Source organism: Schistocerca gregaria, chromosome 1 (assembly GCF_023897955.1).
Source record: "Schistocerca gregaria isolate iqSchGreg1 chromosome 1, iqSchGreg1.2, whole genome shotgun sequence".
NCBI classification, from domain to species: domain Eukaryota; kingdom Metazoa; phylum Arthropoda; class Insecta; order Orthoptera; family Acrididae; genus Schistocerca; species Schistocerca gregaria.
This window is the reverse complement of record NC_064920.1, coordinates 659,093,674-659,113,365: the sequence shown is the minus strand read 5'-3', so window position 1 is coordinate 659,113,365 and position 19,692 is coordinate 659,093,674. Positions and strand designations below refer to the sequence as shown.

Here is a 19,692-nt window from a genome sequence, read left to right as displayed (position 1 = left end):
ATGGGTTAAATAGGACTTGGATTGGATTCTGGGGCTTACGAGATTTCTTCAGTGAGTAGGTATGGTCAACCTGCACGTTACATCCACACTCACAGTGCATGTCCTTCATTGGTGTGTGAACACTGGTCGGTGGTCGTGGAGGATCCGTGGAGAATCAAGTCCTTCACTGATAGTTTCTGGGATGGTGTACCCTCAGATTTGACCACAGCCAAAGCGACCGATCGCCCACAGCCAAAAGTCACTTCCTGACTAAGTTTTGATAATGGAAGACGGAATGTCGTTATACGGTTTGTGACCATGAAGAAGCAATGTACAAAATGAAACGTCTATTTCGCATTTAATTTTTCCGTATATGTTACGCCTTTCGGCAGACTGACGTAATCGATGTCTGCACACATCATGGTACTTTGAGTACTGTTTGACGTGACACTCTATTGTCGTTTCCCTTGCATTTCTGTCATGTTCTGGAAATCTGACGAAATCAGTGTGGATAAAGAAAGCGTGATACAGGCAGATAATTATTTGTAAGGTTTTTACTAAAAGTCCTTTAGTTTTTTAGTGTATTTCGAAACAAACCAAGGTCTTCCGGCAGTGTGGAAAATGAAAGTATCATAAATAAGTGACCAGACAGTGTACAATGAACAGGTGAAATACGTTTGTTTCTGGTGCAGAGTTGACGTATTTATGCATGAATTTTGCATCCACATATCTTAGAAACAACCGTCCACTTCGTTTATGTAATACTTATGTTTACACGCCTTTCTTTAAAGTAGTCGTTCGGTATGTATTTCATTCAAGTAATGACTTCGAACACTTAGGCGTCATAAAATCGCTTTGGACGTTTTATCATCAACAGAAGTTCGTGAAAGTTGGTGAAGCTGTATAAAATCTGATCATTTACTTTCAAGAGTTAAGAAATGAGCGTCTCAGTTCACCCTTGGCCATAAGGAATAAGCCGAAACTGCAGGCGCTGCTGAAAACATTGAGAGGTGCTCATTTTAAATGAACATATAACTATGAGAAAACTATGCAGAAATTACGTTTCGTATTTCGTGAATGCCAGCGAAAAACAAGGGCAGGAACGAATTACTTAATGAGGACTGGATATTTAAAGATGCTACTATTGACGGTATGAGCCGATTTATTACTGTTGATGAGATTTTGCATGCTTCGCTTCACTGCATAGGCAAAACAGTAATCAAGATAATCTTCAGACTCTGGTGGCTCTACACCAAAAAAGATGAGTTAAAGGCTATAAAAAGAAATTTCTTTTGTTAATTACAGTGAAGAGGATAAAAAGAAACCTGCCACATATTACGTAATTCTCGATGAAATTCACATCTGTTCAAATCAGTGTACTTTCTGACTAATGCATTTAGCTGATTTAAAACCTGAGTTAATTGGACTGTCAAAGCTGCTCACAAACTCTGGCAAACGCCAATGTCCTTTGTTGCCAAAGCTGAAGATACGCAGACGGAGAAAATTACAACACGGAGTTTTGTGACATAAAGGAAAGTTGGTAGGCATGTTTCTACATCTGAAATATGGCATCTGAAATACGACGTCTATTCAAATTTCGCGCCAGTCGCATAAGTGTTGTTAGTAGCGCAACTATGACGATGCATATCAGGTTTGCTTTAAATGCACGCTGTAATGGTCGTGGGCAATAGTTACCCTTTGTGACTGGGCGTGGTAAGTTGATTTTAGTCAAGAATGCCTTTACGATGACACTGAGTTTGAACTAGGTCTGGATATTTCTTCCAAGATATCGCAGAAAGATTTGACAGGGTGTAGCACTGTACGTGATTGCTCTCAGAGGTGATCACGAGAATGTACTGCGCAAGAAAACCAGGCTCCGGACGGCCACGTGCCACTACCGAGAGGGAAGACTATCGCGTTCGCTGTATGATTCTGGCGCATCGCACTGCATCTGTAGCAAAAATCTGAGCAGCAGTTAGTATCCAAGTGACACAACGAACTGTTACAAATCGGCTACTTCAAGGACAGCTTTGAGCCAGACGCTCTGTATCGTGCATTCCACTGACACATATCCACCGCTATTTGCGACTTCAGTGGTGTCAAGCGAGAGCTCATTAGAGGGCAGTGTGGACGTCTATTGTTTTTTCTGATTAAATCTGAATCTACCTCGTTGCCGGTGATTGCCGTGTTCTGGTTAGAAAGAGGCCAATTGAGAGCCTGCAACCAACCTGTCCGTGTGTTAAACACACTGGACCTAACCTGGTGTTATGGTCTGGGGTACAATTTTGTGTGAAAGAAGAAGCATTCTCGTGGTTATCCCATCACCCTGACAGCAGATGTGTAGGTAAATCTGGTGGATCGACCTGCTGCTCTGCCATTCATGAAGAGCATTCCAGAAGATGTTTTCAACAGGATAACGCTCACCCACGTACCGCTGTTGTAACCCCAAATGCTCTACAGAGTGTTGGTATGTTGCCTTGGGGTGTCCTATCGATACCTGCCTCGAGATCATCATTCATGAATGTGACGCGATTGGACTGAGCAAAGGTTGGAAATTTGTATAGGCACTGATAACCGGTCACTTGAGCGCCCCACAAACCAAACATCACCATCATCATCTGTTCTATCGGCATGTCCCCCCCTCGAACTCATATGGAACATCGTCGGACGACAGCTCCATCGTCATCTGCAACCAGCATTAACCAATCATTCCTCTACTGACCGACCAAGAGCAACACACATAGAACTCCATCCCACAAACAGACATACGGCACCTGCCCAACACAATGCATGCACGTTTGTGTGCTTACATTCAACATTATGGCAGTTCACCAGTTATTAATATACAAGCAGTTCACATTTCCAATGGCTTATCTCTCACTTACATTACCCTGTGATCCCGCACTGTTAATCACTGAAATTGTTAATCACTGATATACGTTACACAGGCAAAAGTATTCCTGAAATTTAATTACTCTACATTTCTTGTTTTCTTTGTGTTGCGATTTTATTCAGTAGGTGTATTTGAGGCTGCTAAATGCCTTACCACTGCAGTAATACCGGTTCCCTCTAGATCACCGAAGTTAAGCACTGTTGTGCTTGGCTATAACTTGGAAGGGTCACCGTCTGGATCTGCCGAGTGCTGTTGGCATACAGAGTGCCCTCAGCCCTTGTAAGGCAGCCCTTGTAAGACAAACTGAGGAGCTATCTGACTGAAAAGTAGCGCCACTGATCACGAAAACTGATAACAGTCGGCAGAGCGGTGTGCTGAGCGCATGTCCCTCCGTATCCGTTTGCAGTGACGCCTAAGGTCTGAGGATGACATAGACGCTGGTCGGTACCGTTGGGCCTTCAAGCCCTGTTTAGAGAGTGTTTTGTTTTCTGAATTTTAGGCTTGAAACGCTTTGACTCAGATATCGAATTTGCTCACATGGCGTCCTTTTGGACAAAGTGCGTTGATCTGAAACAGAACTACGATGAAAAATAAGATCGCTTTTTACCCAAAAACACATTCTTCCTGGAACATTTTCTCTTACCTTCGTCCATCTTATTTACATATGCACTCCCACTTAGAGGCGGGTTGCTTTTTTTCTAATATTTTACTGAAAAACAACTCTACAAACTTCCTAGGCATACAACAGCATGTTTACTTAAGACTTTCATAGGTATTGCTGTGTTTCCTGGACTATCTCCCACGAACAGAAGTTATTTAGCCACCTATATTCCTCATTGTTTAATAGTCCCACAGGCCCTATATGGTAATTATCAGACAAAGCCAATTCCCTAGGATTTCTCCATCTTTACTACAAAATGAAAAATAACGATAGCACTAACTACGTCTATGAAGAAAACCCATACCAACGTCTGCTAGGTCGACTGTTTTACGTTGGTTGCATTGTAGGTTGTCCAGTTCACTGTCACGTTCATATTTCAGTCATCTAGGTGTTAACACTGACAAAGAAAATAAACCCTTAGGTGTTGAGAGGATATGTGATGTTACTTCTGGGATTACAAAACAAATTTATAAAGAACATAGCAGTAAAAACTCCCTTATCAGTAGTTTCACCCTCACTGGCCCAGGTACATGCAGTGATTCGGTTGGAAAGGCACTAAAATTGCCTCCTGCAGCAGGATGGTCCACATCTGCTGTGATATCTTGCAAAGTGGCACTGAGATCAATTTGACATTCGAGCTGGTCCCACGCATTTTCTATCGCGCTCAGATCTAAGGATCTTGCTGGCTACTGTATTATTTCAAAATCACGCAGACAAGCTCATAGAGACAAGTGACAAGTCGGACCACCATTGTCCTGTTGAAAAATGGCACCACGAAACTGTCGCTTGACAGGTAACCCAAGAAGATTAACGATGTCCGGGTGTGGTGTTGTGCCGAAAAGTTGCTTCGATCATTACCACCCCTGACCTAAAGTTATACTCGCTATCTCCACACCAGGACGCCAGTACTAGCAAAGACATGCATCTCCAAAACACTGGAAGGATGGGACGGCTCCCCAGGACGCCGCCTTACTCACCGACGACGGCCTTTCAGGGCAGCGCAAAACAACGAGCTACCAATAAACATAGTGCGATGCTATTCATCGGAAGTCCATGGTTCCCCGTCACGGTACTACTCCAGACCTGTCGTCCTGTGTTTTGGTTTTAACGGCAGCCCACGAATGCGACGGTAATTTCCTAGTCCAGCTGCTGCCAGCCTCTGATCATTCGGATAGTATGACACAGAATGTGAGAGAGAGTCCACCTCTTGCTCTCGGAAGGCATGTGGAAATGGGATGTGCTTACGATATACTTCGTGCACAACACTGCGATCCTCAAGTGTGATGGTCACACCCGTGATCAGCTGGAATTTTGACGATTAGTATGCCTCCTCTCACGTTCCCATACAGTTCCACAGCGGCCCCTTGTCACATCCGAATGTCCTACAAATTTAAATAATGCGTGATTCGGCTAACCGCAAAATTGCAGACTCTGGATTGCAATCTCTGTCAGGTGCTACTTATGCTGTTCCACACATGTACATGGCATTTCCGAATCCTTCTAGGTGGTGACTTAACGTCTCAAGCAGTTCATGCCACTTAAATACTCTACCGGGTCTGATAACAACATTAAGGTTACTGGTGCTGCAATGGCAGATTATCAAGATTGGAGTGAGTTTGAATGTGGTGCTATAGTCGGCGTACGAGCAATGGGACACAGCATCTCTGAGATAGCGATGAAGTGGGGATTTTCCTGTACTACAATTTCGCGAGTGTACCGTTAACATCATGAATCAGGTAAAACATCATATCTCCGTCATCACTGTGACCGGAAAAATATCCTGCAAGAACGGAACCAACGACGACTGAATAGAATCGAAGAATCGAAGAAACGTGGCAGAAGTGCAACCCTTCCGCAAATTGCTGCAGATTTAATTGTTGGCGCATCAACAAGTGTCAGCGTGTGAGCCATTCGACGGAATATCATCGATATGGGCTTTCGGAGACGAAGGACCACTCGTGTACTCTTGACGACTGCACGACACAAAGCCTTACGCATCGTCTGGGCCCGTCAACACCGACATTCGACTGTTGATGACTGAAAACATACTGCATAGTACGGGTATGGAGACAACTTTATGAATCCATGGACCCTGCTTGTCAGCAGCGGACTGTTCATGCTGGTGGAGGCTGAGTAATGGCGTGGGGCGTTTGCAGTTGGAGTGATATGGGACCACTGGTACGTCTATACAGGTTGAGTCACCTAACATTACCGCTGGATATATTTCGTAAACCGCATCAAATACTGACGAACCGATTCCACAGACCGAACGTGAGGAGAGGGGCTAGTGTAATTGGTTAATACAAATCATACAAAAATGCACGGAAGTATGTTTTTTAACACAAACCTACTTTTTTTTAAATCGAACCCTGTTAGTTTTGTTAGCACATCAGAACATACAAACAAATACGTAATCAGTGCCAATGTGTTGCATTGTAAAATGTTAATTACATCCAGAGATATTGTAACCTAAAGTTGACGCTTGAGTACCACTCCTCCGCTGCTCGATCGTGTGTATCGGAGAGCACCGAATTACGTAGGGATCCAAAGGGATTGTTGCACACAATTGCAATCTCTGGCGTAATGAATGTCGTACACGCCGCAGTACATTTGGTGTAATGTCGCCGCAGGCTGCCACAATACGTTGTTTCATATCCTCTGGGATTGTATGCACTTCACGGTACACACGGCACATGATGGCCACCACATTGAACATCTATCGGCCTGACATGTCAGGGCACATTCTATTCCACTCCGTAATAGAAAACGGAAACCACGTGTGTACGTGTACCTAACTCCTCATGGTAATGTACATGTGCGTCAGTGAAAAAGACCAATAAAAAGGTGTTAGCATGTGGACGTAATGTGCTCTTCCAGTCTCTTCTGTACATAAGGTCCATCACAGTTCCCTTTGGATCCCTACGTAATTCGGTGCTCTCCGATACACACGATCGAACAGCGGAGGAGTGGTAGTCAAGCGTCAACTTTAGGTTACAATATCTCCGGATGTAATTAACATTTTACAATGCAACAAACGGCACTGATTACGTATTTGTTTGTATGTTCTGATGTGCTAACAAAACTAACGTGGTTCCATTTAAAAAAACGTAGGTTTGTGTTAAAAAACATACTTCCGTGCATTTTTGTATGGTTTGAATTAAACAATTACACTAGCCCCTCTCCTCACGTTCGGTGTGTGGAATCGATTCGTCAGTATTTGATGTGGTTTACGAAATATATCCAGCCGTAACGTTAGATGTCTCACCCTGTATATGACTCTGACAGGTGACACGTACTTAAGCATCCTGTCTGATCACCTGCGTCTATTCATGTATATTGAGCATTCCGACGGGCTCGGGAAATTCCAGCAGGACAATGCGACACCCCGTACTTCCAGAATTGCTACAGAGTGGCTCCAGGAACACTTCCCCTGGCCACCAAGGCCGCAGGGGCCTTCACGATGTTAGGCAGGTGTACCAGTTTCTTTGGCTCTTCAGTGTATTATACGACATTTTCAATAAGATACCGCTGAAACAAAAAATATGATCTGAAATCAAGTTTTCTACAGTTGCTCAGAAGCTTCCTTTCTTTTAAGCAGTCTGTAAACGAATTGTTGTAGAGGAAACTTTTGCTTTGAAATCGAGCGTGAATGATTTGTTCAAAATAAAGATTTTCAACAGTCGCAAAAGATTTCATAATTAAGTTTCTTTTAATCTGTAACTACTGAAGTACGGCCTCAAAGGAACTGATATATCAAATGGCATTATAAAATAGTACGTGTCGTACTTGAATAGTGTTGAATGTCGTTGAGGTTTCTCAAGCAAGCTCCTCTACCACAATCGTAAGAATGGTTAGATGCTGATATCATTTATCTCACATATTAGGTAAACCTAGTTTTATCCATATGTTGCAGTTTTGAATGCAATTCTTTTCAGTACACGAGAAGTATAAATAATGTCTTCAGTCACAAAAGAATTTGTGTTTTATTACATCACACGATGATTTCGGATGCTGCGGGTCCCTAATCAGGTCCTAATCGTTAAATGCGTTATTCACGTCTGTGCTTAAGCAAAGTGATGTGAAGTGTAATTTCCTGCTTTTGAAGGTTAGATATTAAACTTCGAAATTCGTGAATCGTATTTTCTTTTGTTTGATTTGCATATTTCGAAACTGAACATCTAATATTCTCAGAAAAATAGCGTAAAATTTACGTCGCGTCGCTCAAGAGCAAATGTAAACACTGCATGATTCGATTTGCACCAGATTATTGTCCCATAGGGTCCGAAATGTATGGTGTGATCAATAAAACACAATTTTTTATGACAAAAATCATTATGATTCGTACTTTCTGTGCATCAGGTAAGCAGTATATGCGTCGAGAGACAAGCATTTTTCGCGCTTTTGACTCTCCTATAGCAACTGGATTTCTCACTTGATCGCGGTTGAAGCAACGTGAACATTGTTTAGAAATACAACCCATATAAATCAGAATTTCGGAGGGAAGACTGCAAGACTAAAAAGTCAGTCAATAGTCTGAAATTTCAGACGGGTTTGGACGATGAAAAAGAAAAATGGTAACGCGTGCAGCAAGATTTCTGACAAAATTTAGCCTCGTTGAAGAACAAATCAGAACGACATAAATGATGTCGCTTTATCACTATCAGTTGTAGAAGCATTACAAGGTGGTAAGTAGCCACAGTCAAGAAATGAGAACTAGATTAATTGCACAAGCCTCCGAGTCTTGGCAGCCGCTCGGACGTCTGGCAAGCTGGCTGCGTATTGGCTTCGGCGTCTTTGCGTAAAACTTTGGGCGTCGCGGCGCAGCGGGAGGCGGGAGGCGGGAGGCGGGACGCGGCCTCTGGAGCAGCTGATTAACGACTCGCAGCTAATACCGCAGGCCCGCCACCGCCGCCTGCTTCTGCAAACTTCGTCGAGGCGCCGGTCTCCGCCAACTTCTACAGCCCACTAGACGTCAAAACTACGCTAAATTCCCCCGAAACAGCCTGAGGTCTTACTTTTATGATCACAACACAGCGCCAACATCGTATTTTTCGCAACACTGTATGTTCAATACCTGTTGTCGGCCTTGCTAAACCCTACCTTTGTCTACATACAGATGTTTCCGTTTTTCCGTACATTCCGTTATAAAGTTGTAACACACCATTCTGTCGAGATACTCCAAAGTAGAGCGGCACGTTTTGTACTATCGAGAAATAGGAGACAGAGTGTCATGGACATGGTACAGGATTTGGGGTGGACATAATCAAAATAAAGGCGTTTCTAGTTGCGGCGGGATCTTCGCACGAAATTTCAATCACCAACTTTCTCCTCCGAACGCGAAAATATTTTGTTGACGCCGACCTTCGTAGGGAGAAACGATCATCAACATTCATGGAAGTATATGCACTAATGGCCATTAAAATTCCTACACCAAGAAGAAATGCAGATGATAAACGGGTATTCATTGGACAAATATATTACACTAGAACTGACATGTGATTACATTTTCACGCCATTTGGGTGCATAGGTCCTGAGAAAGCACAACCCAGAAAAATCCATCTCTGGCCGTAATAACGGCCTTGATACGACTGGGCATTGAGTCAAACAGATCTTGGATGGCGTGTACAGGCATAGCTGCCCATGCAGCTTCAACACGATACCAAAGTTCATCAAGAGTAGTGACTGGCGTATTGTGACGCGTCAGTTGCTCGGCCACCATTGACCAGACGTTTTCAATTGTTGGGAGATCTTGAGAATGTGCTGGCCAGGAAGCAGTCGAATATTTTCTGTATCCAGAAAGACCCGTACAGGACCTGCAACATGCGGTCGTGCATTGTCCTGCTGAAATGTAGGGTCGTAACACATCTCAAATGTAACATCCACTGTTAAAAGTGCCGTCAATGCGAACAAGAGGTGTAACCAATGGCACCCCTTACCATCACGCCGGGTGATACTCCATTATGGCGATGACGAATACACGCTTCCAATGTGCGTTCACCACAATGTCGCCAAACACGGATGCGACCGTCGTGATGCTATAAACAGAACCTGGATTCATCCGAAAAAATGACGTTTTGCTATTCGTACACCCAGGTTCGTCGTTGAGTACACCATCGCAGGTTCTCGAGTCTGTAATGAAGCGTCAATGGTAACCGCAGCCTAGGTCTCCGAGCTAAGAGTCCATGCTAGCAGCAATGTCGCGATACGATAAACCGCAATCTCGATAGACTACAACGCAGCTTTTATCAAAGTCGTAAACGTAATGGTACGCATTTCTCCTCCTTACACGAGGCATCAAAACAACGTTTCACCAGGCAACGCCGGTTATGTGCTGTTTGTGTATGAGAAATCGGTTGGAAACTTTCCTCATGTCAACTCGTTGTAGGTGTCGCCACCGGCGCCAACCTTGTGTGAATGCTCTGAAAAGCTAATCATTTTCATTTCACAGCATCTTCTTCCTGTTGGTTAAATTTCGCGTCTGTAGCATTTCATCTACGTGGTGTAGCAATTTTAATGGCCATTAGTGTAGGAGATCGTTTTTTCTGTGCACTGTTCTAGAGTAGTATAACAAAAAATTAGTGTGAAGGTGGTTCGATGAAGCCTATGCGAGGCACGTAAGTGTGATTTACAGAGCAGCGATGTAGGTGTATAGATGAAGATGTAGGCCGCGCTTGTTTGCTCGCTTCGAGGCTGTTGTGTACGTCATGGTAAGTATGGTGGGGGCAGGGGGGTAGCGGGAGGTTTCTCCCAGCTCGGAAACCGTCGGTGTAACTTTCTTCGTACTCCTAAATGGGTTGTGGCCGGAACTCGGCTGGTTAGAAGGTGTAAAAGTCGCATACGCTCTGCGGTGAAGGTGTTGTTTCCATAGTGTGTTTTAGGAATCGAGAGAAAGTAATCCTTCGTGATCAACCGAGTTATATCTCATCAGTACGGAACACAGAGAATCCTAAAGTGTGTTAAAGGATTTAGAATGAAGTTGTTCTGTTCTTGTAGGCTAGTGTTGCCTATCAGCGAGTGTGCAGCTGCTTAGTAGACGGAAATAAATTAGGTCATGGAGCCCAGTAGCTAGTTGAAGACTGGTATTCAGCGAGCGAAATGAACTTGGCTATATTTTCATTGAAGTCAATGAGCTATATTTGTTTCGCCGGAAAACTGAGGATGATGTTTTTGTTTAAGTTATTCGCTTATTGAAGTTGAAGTGTATTCCTCTTTTGTTATTTGGATACTGTCGGTGGAAAGTATTAGGATGATTTGGAGGCGGTGTACGAATCCCAAGCGATGTACATATTATGGTCCAGCCGACACGTCTCGGTAAATTTCTGAAGGCGCTCGGATTGATAAAGGTCGCTGCTTCATTTCGGGCTGCCGTCAGCGATTGCAATCTCAGTTCTCCTTATTTTGATTTTCTCTCCTTTCACATAAATAATACCATGATTTCATTGGAAACAACACAGCCAATTCCCTTCCTCATCCATATCATTCTTGACTTCTTTGGCGATGGGAAGTAAACCCACCTTTAGCTACCTTCCCTCCTTATTTTCGTAACTGAACTTATTGGACTTGATTTGAACGATGTTATTCAGTAACAATAACAACATATGTATGTTTCGACTATTTACTGTGGTGTATAGGTCACAAGTAGATGGTACCCACACGCAGTACAGAGAATGACACACTCCACTAAACAGCGAAATCTGATGTCACATGACCATCTGTTTTTCCACCCCGAGACTGATTACGTTGCGCACCTTCAAGAAGCATTCATCGCTGTGGTTGACAATAATAGAGCAGTTCTGACTCACTTTCGAATAAACTATTCCCGAGATTTTCCATTTCAAACATCGTGTAATACGTTACAGTTTGCAATGTAACTCTTAAATGTCCTCGTACCTGCTCGGTAAATCTCGCCGGGAAACGAAACGTACTTGAAGCTGTGGAGTACGAAAACGTTTGTAGGTTTGGGAACACGTGTTTCCGCACCTGTTCCGTCTGTGTTCTAGCGTGACAGGATTTTTCCATAGTATCCGGCAGGACACTGCATTTCGCGTGGAGATCCACAGTGGTACAGACGCAGCTGCCGCAACAGGTGCGCACGCCGCAGGGCAGTTTTTCTAATGCCCGGTCACCGTCATGTAGCCGCGTCTACTGCAACTGTTCGAGCACCAGTTAGTAATGTTATGGACACACTATACCTAACTAATATAAATTCAGAAAATAAAATAAAAATTTATCTGACACAGGGTCTATACATACTCTTGTTCATCGACCTTGTTTCGAGCATTACTTTTCAAATGATTAATTTTATCCCTGCATTTTTTAACTCCACTATATTTTAAAGAAGCTAAAATAATTGTAAAATCAAACTTTAAAATAAGTAACTAAAATGAAATTTTAAAGATAGCGGGTTTAATGCTTACTATTTTATCTTAAACTAAACAAATTGTAGGTTATAAACTTCAGACCTTATCCCCTCAAGAATAAAGAAGTCCGTATTTCCACTTTAAAAAATTAAATAAAAACAAATGAACTGTAACAATAAAATTTTTCTTAATAAATTAAATCTCTAGCAAAACAATATTTCAGTTCTACAATTAATTTAATAATACAGCAAAGGACCTGGAAGAGCAGTTGAACGGAATGAACATGTCTTGAAAGGAGGATATAAGATGGACTCCAAAAAAAGCAAAACGAGGATAATGGAATGCTGGCAAGGGCAAGGAGAGCGCTCCTGAAGAAGAGAAATTTGTGAACATCCAGTATAGATTTAAGTGTCAGGAAGTCTTTACTGAAAGTATTTGTAAGGAGAGTAGCCATGTATGGAAGTGACACGTAGACAGTAAATAGTTTAGACAAGAAGAGAATAGAAGCTTTCCAAATGTGGTGCTACAGAATGGACCGTGAATTTGCTTTATTTACTAGCGATTCATAATGAACATTAACACATTTAATCACACTACGTGAGCGTGGAAGTAGTTGCCAGTGGGTAACTGATGAAAACAGATCAAATTTATTTCAACGAATGGAAATGTTATTCCTAAAAGCTTTTTTTTTTAGAAACAGATTTAAAATTATAATCAGAAAGAACCCTCTAAATATCAAGTTACAATTTATTCAGAGGCATAAAGAACAAATTTTTGACCGTATGAGCTTTCGGGCTGAGAACGTTGCGCTCCCTTCTGACACGGCTGTAGTCACGACCACTCGCAACAACCTCTGAAAGACTACGCTGGTGCAAATCTGCAACACACCAGATTACTTTAAACAAAAAATTTTAACAACTCACACAAGCATATAAACTGTGCACCCCGTAGGAGGCATGGAAATGGTACAAAACACTAACATTAAAATATTAACTTTCCACCGAAGATGCAAATTGATTTTAAAAAATGACCATTTAAATAAAAACCCATGAAATGCAGTCTTACTTATTAAATTTACAAGGTTGGCCAAACATGCTCTACATTACACATATACCGCCTCTCAAGATGATAGGTAAGATAAAAAACATTTTTCAGGAATTCGGCCGTTACACTTCAAGCAATAAATTCGTTAACACCGAATCCGACAAACATGACCGAGGCAGCTATTAACGTACGGCAAACCGACAGACTGACAGACGGACAGACACTAACTGCCTAACAAATACGGACGGGAGACAGACGAGCAAGCTGGGAACGAGAGACTGACCAAGAAAACAAGTAGAATTTAACAAGTAAATGAAACAACATATCACGAATCACTTAACTTCTAATAAACTGCGATGTCTGGCGAAGACCTGGCGCAGCACCCCAAAACGCTCTCCCCTACCATCCGCTGCCAGCCGCTTCAACGGACGCAGGAAAGTGCGCCGATGTCCCGTCTCACGGCGTCGCAGCTCACGCCGGCTAGACCGGCGTCGTGGGTGTCGTGGGTTGGCTCCTGTTGCTCTCGTGTCGGCCGCGAAGCCACTACCTCCCGCTATACGGCGCGGCCCACTGAACTGACGTGTCGACCTCACACGCGCCGACGCTCAAGACGGACAAGGCATCTTGTGTCCCAGTGCGCGACCGACCATCCGATCTATTCAACCGCCAATGACAAACTGGAGCAGACTGGCGGCCTAACACATACTAGCACTCCGGACGACAGACAGACACTGACTGCCCCACACTGACCAAGCTGACCAACTGATCATTGCCTGGCCAGCTCATAGCGCCCCTTAAATGCACGTGAACAGGCAGCCTTTTCCCTTTCCCACTAGAGAGAGACACCAAAGCTGCAATTGGCACAGCAGCGTCACCGCCAGAAACGGAGGACGACTGATTCACACTACGCGCTGCGGCGAGCTGTTCAAAACAGCAATTTTTACCACGGCTCACAGAAGAATGCTGAAGATTAGATGTATAGATCACATAACTAATGAGGAGGTATTGAATAGAATTGGGGGAGAAGAGAAATTCATGGCACAGTTTGACTAGAAGAAGGGATCGGTTGGTACGACACTATGAGGAATCAACGGATCACCAATTTAGTGTTGGAGGGCAGCGTGGAGGGTAAAAATCGTAAAGGGAGGGCAAGAGTTGAATACACGAAGTAGATTCAGAAGGATGTAGGATGCAGTAGGTACTGGCATATGAAGAAGCTTGCATAGGATAGAGTAGCATGGAGAGCTGCATCAAGCCAATCTCTGGACTGAAGATCACAACAACAATTATGACACATTAATTTTGAATTAATTGTAAATGAACCTAGATCGAGATAAGTAAATAAATAGTAAGATTTCGATACATACTGCTACAAAAAGCATGATAAACACAAATATTTTAATAGACTTAAATAAAAAAATTATAATCCAGTTACATTTCTAATAAACTATGATTAAAAAATTAATTTTACAAGATATATTAAGACAAAAATCTAGTAAAATTACCTCTATTAAATAATATAATAACAAAAAATTAATATAGTATAATTAATAATCAATGTAACATAATTTGTACTGAACAGTTATCAGTGTCACTGAAATACGTCACTAATAAATTATATCTTGAAGCTCCAGTACATCTACTATGTTACAGTTTACCTAACTTGAAACTACCTTGTCAAAAACGTTTAAGTAGAATAATCAACAAGGAGAGCGACGGGTGATGTATACACACCTCACATGCAATGTCAGTCAAATCAGCTAATTTAAATTACTATCAGATGCACCTATATTAGCAGTTTTTCACAATAAAATCCGTTATACACAAAAATCTATTGTAATCCATCCTTCTCTACGACGTGAGCTGCACGTCAACCAGAAGTATTCAATGATAAAGTTTCACTAAAATTTTTATGTTTCTAAAATTGGTATGTTCGCTCTGCTGCCTTATCAAATTATACAATCTGCATGTGTCGTTTTGTAACATGTACAAGTACGATTTTGAGATACTGTTTTTTTAAGTAACTGTCATTTCCGTTTTTCCATAAAATTACTAACTAATGTTTTTAGCCCATTCGCGCTGTGAAAACAATATGAATTTAGAATTCAGTTGCCCAAAAAATTATTTTTGTGACTGGCTCCACAAAATATATATATATATCACGGGATCCGGCAGTAAAGCCGCAAGTAATCAGTATAATGAGCAGGGGCACTAAGAATATAGTGCGGCATAATAAGTTGCGAATGAAGGTTTTACGGGAGACGTGCCAGAGATAAGTTCCTACAGTCGCACTATTCTCTGTGTCCTCGGTGGCTCAGATGGACGCCGAGCCTGGTGGGTGAGCGGTATTCGAGAGGACCTGGGTTCAGTTCCCAGTTCGGCAGTCTTGACTGAGGTTTCAGTGGTTTCCTTAGTCATTCCAGGCAAATGCCGCGACTGTACCATTTCGCTGGCCACGGCCAACAATCCCGCCCAATCCCCCCCCCCCCCCCTTCCCCCTCTCCAATAAAACGCCGTCACGGTAGCTCAGCGTTGGCCGGTTGGCCTCTGTAATAAAAAAAAACTGAGTGGAAGGATAAAAAAACGACCTTGAACGGACGTTCGCAACGACCAAGCACAACGATAAACAATGGAAAAAACATGAGATCTGCCATGTACGCAGGAATCGCGGGGCACTTATTTTCAAGTGTCCCCGTTGACTTATGTCAACGCCTGTATGCAGCTAGAGGTATTCATTTCATTGTGATTTATGTAATTACTCAATGCAATCATTCCTCTTACGGCTGTTGGAAATATTAATTACTACGATTGCTGTTTCAACATTTCCTCATTTCCAAGCCCACTGGGCCGCGCGGGGTAGTCGCGCTGTCTAAGGCGCCTTGTCACGGTCGGCGGGCCTTCCCCAGTCGGAGGTTCGAGTCCTTCCTCGGGCATGGGCAAGTTAGTTTAAGTTAGATTAAGTGATGTGTAAGCTTAGGTACCGAAGACCTCAGCTGTTTGGTCCCATAAAACCTTACCACAAATTTCCGAATTTCAAACATATTGAAAGTGAACATTGTCTCAATATGAAATACGCTGGCATTAAAAATAAAGTTACACAGTGTTAAAAATGAAATATAAGAAGTACTTACGTTGACTGATAAAGACCACTAAGTAACGTTAAGTTGTGACATGCTGCAACATAGTTTCCAGCGGTCTGTTGGAATATATTACTTGCACTTCCACAGCCTACGTGAGCAGTAGCCACGTGGAGAATACAAAAACAACAACGCAATAACACAGCTACCGCGAGACCACGAGCTGGGAGTGTCACACGCTGGAATCTGTCGAGGTTTCAGGGCTCTGTCGAGAGTAACTGCGATTTACCAACAGACCGCTGGCTGCGTGCCCGCCATAGGGAATTACAGGCGCCGCACACATTGCTCTGCAGACGCTTGAACCATGACCATCACCTGAGACAGTACCGCACCTCAAGAAAAGGGGCGCTGTATTGCTGTTCTGGCTTGTTAGGACAAACAAGATCACAATCTCGCCACTTGTTCAAATGGTTCAAATGGCTCTGAGCACTATGGGACTTAACATCGGAGGTCATCAGCCCCCTAAACTTAGAACTATTTAAACCTAACCAACCTAAGGACATCACACACATCCATGCCCGAGGCAGGATTAGAGTGTGAAAAAATTGGCGTGTATAAAAATTGGGACTTTGTACGAGCGCTAATGACCGCACAGTTGAGCGCCCCACAAACCGAACATCATCATCATCCCTACAAGCGTTTCAGATATTTTTTGACCACCACACATTTAAAGCTGTTTGTCGGAATATCTGGCGAAATACACGTCGGATCAAAAAAAATTGTAATAAATGCTGTTCAATTCGAGGGACATCCATTAACATATCACTCGACCTCTCCATGCACCACCACCGGGGGCGGTGGGGTGGTGGTTCGTGACTTGGAAATCTTAAATTGGGACCCCAATTTTTTAATGCAGATTTGAATTCTATCATGAAAGGAAAGAAACGTTTCGTAAAAAAGTTATATATTTCTTCATGGAAAACCCAAAACGGCAATAAAAAATAGGGGTCCCTATTTAGGATTTGAACGTAATCTCCCCTCCCCCCCCTACTTTTCGTCCTCATTGGTGGTGCAGGAGGACCGAGCGTTATGTTCAGGGACGTTCCTCCTCGAGGTGAACAACGCTTATCATCACTTCTAATGTTTATTTTGCCAAATACTCCGACAAACAATTTTAAGTGCCTCACCCTTTATATACAAAGAGATTCTAAACTCGTATTGCAGGCTTCTAGGAATTGTAAAGGGAAATTTTTGGATGAAGTTTTGACAAAGCACCCATGTCCAGAAATGTATCGTTTGGACGTAAAATCAGTTTGAGGGTCAGACCACTTTCAAATCTCCCACTTCTTACTATGCACACAGCGGAAACAATGAGCTGTGACCTGCGTACGTCATGAAGAACGTCCTCTTCAACCTCGAGAGTGCAGCACGTCCGTGGAACACCACAGCCAACCCTTCTAGTTTCGAACCTACCAGTTTCGAACAGCCGTTGTTGTAGTCGGATGACGGCGTTACGTGGTGTAACTACAACAGGGGCGGCGTCCTCTTCTCAGCTTGTGTGCGTACTTCAAGTGGGAGATTTGTAAATGACCCGATCTTCAAACTTATTTTATATCAGAACGGTACATTTTCGGACATGGAATCTTTATCAAAAGTTCATCTACTAAGAGCTTGTATAGGAATTTTGAATCACTCAGAATATTCGAACAGGTACGAAGGTACGAACATGGGTCACGCAATTTGGGTTCGAAAGGGCTAGAAAGCAGTTAGCTATTAGATAACGAATGATCCCCCTTCTCCTGTGCTTGGCTGTTCGTAGCTGGTGTTACAGAGTGTCGGTGTGTGCTGCAGATAATACGAGACATGCGGCGGCCGTCGACGCACTACATCACACAGGGGCGGCTGCGCTTCCGGTTCGCGCAGGTGCTGGTCAACGCCATCGCGCTGCTCGCCATCGCCGGGGGACTCGCCGCCTACTTCAAAGGTGAGCCCACACCAGGCCGCGCCGCGTCGAGACCGCCCGAGCAAGTGCAGACGTTACCGCCACTGCCATCAGCTACTTACAGTTGCAGCTACATATTTAAATGTTCCTACAATTCTATCCACTACATGTATATACTAATAAAGCAGTACCATACTGTCAGATTAAAATGGAAAAAGATCCGACGTATCGATCGACATCCAACGATCTTCCACTGGGAGGCCATCTGCGGGAGACTTCTTCAGAGATAAAAGTCGTTATGCGTTATGTAAGCGACACTTTTGTAAATAGTTTTACGCATCGCTCATTTCTTTTTTTTTCAGCAGTATGACATGTAATTGACATCAAATGAAGTATCACCCTTGGAAACTCACTTTGAACTACACTGCTGCCTTATTTTGGATACACTATCTGATCAAAAGTATCCGGATATTAATACTAGGTCTGAATGTCAGTGGTGGAGTGGATGTCTATTCTTCCTCAGCACCATAAACCAGACGAAGTAATGATGTTGGACGGTGAAGTCCGGAGCAAAGCCGATGTTCTAACTCATCCCAAAAGTGTTCCATTGGGGTCAGGTTGGTACTCTGGGCAGGCCAATCCATTTCAGGAATGTGATTGGCCACAAATTACTGTCCCACAGATACTGCTGTGTGACAGTTGCATTCTCATTCTGGAACAATCATCGTCTCCGAACCTTTCCTTCACTGTACGCAGTACAAAGCGCTGTACAGTGGCTCATATCCTTCCGCTTTTAGGACAATAATGGGACCACACCCTAACCACGAAAAACATCACCACACCGTAACATTACCTCCTTCGTACTTCACTGTTGGTGCTATACAAAGTGGCAGGTAGCGTTATCCACACATTCGGCAAGCCCAAAACCTTCCCTCCGACTGCCATAGAACATAGCGCGCTGAATCTCTCGTTTCCAGTCATCCACTGTCCCACGGCCGTCACTCTTTATGCTGCCTCAAACGTCACTTGACGTACAATTGACTACAGAAATCTGTGGCTTCTGACAATTGTATTTTATTTTTCATTTATTTCATTAACAGTACAGAGTAACCCACTGCCTTGAAATGTTAAGTGGGTCATGCTTCTGAATCTAACAGCAAAGACTTCTTATTATAACAGTCTTATTGGTTGTTGTTGTTGTTGTCTTCAGTCCTGAGACTGGTTTGATGCAGCTCTCCATGCTACTCTATCCTGCGCAAGCTGCTTCATCTCCCAGTACCTACTGCAACCTACATCCTTCTGAATCTGCTTAGTGTACTCATCTCTCGGTCTCCCTCTACGATTTTTACCCTCCACGCTGCCCTCCAATGCTAAATTTGTGATCCCTTGATGCCTCAAAACATGTCCTACCAACCGATCCCTTCTTCTAGTCAAGTTGTGCCACAAACTTCTCTTCTCCCCAATCCTATTCAATACCTCCTCATTAGATACGTGATCTATCCACCTTATCTTCAGTATTCTTCTGTAGCACCACATTTCGAAAGCTTCTATTCTCTTCTTGTCCAAACTAGTTATCGTCCATGTTTCACTTCCATACATGGCTACACTCCAAACAAATACTTTCAGAAACGACTTCCTGATACATAAATCTATATTCGATGTTAACAAATTTCTCTTCTTCAGAAACGCTTTCCTTGCCATTGCCAGTCTACATTTTATATCCTCTCTACTTCGA

At 43.1% G+C, this 19,692-nt stretch overlaps 1 protein-coding gene across 1 annotated transcript in view; it reads left to right on the top strand.

Annotated features, from left to right (window-relative positions):
* The window catches only part of LOC126267385 (uncharacterized), a 319,133-nt gene that overhangs the window by 13,769 nt on the left and 285,672 nt on the right, over positions 1 to 19,692 (top strand). Inside the window, exon 3 of the mRNA XM_049972617.1 lies at positions 17,867 to 17,999. Within this exon, the coding sequence (XP_049828574.1) occupies positions 17,867 to 17,999 (133 nt within the window). The remainder of the gene's footprint in view (positions 1 to 17,866; positions 18,000 to 19,692) is intronic.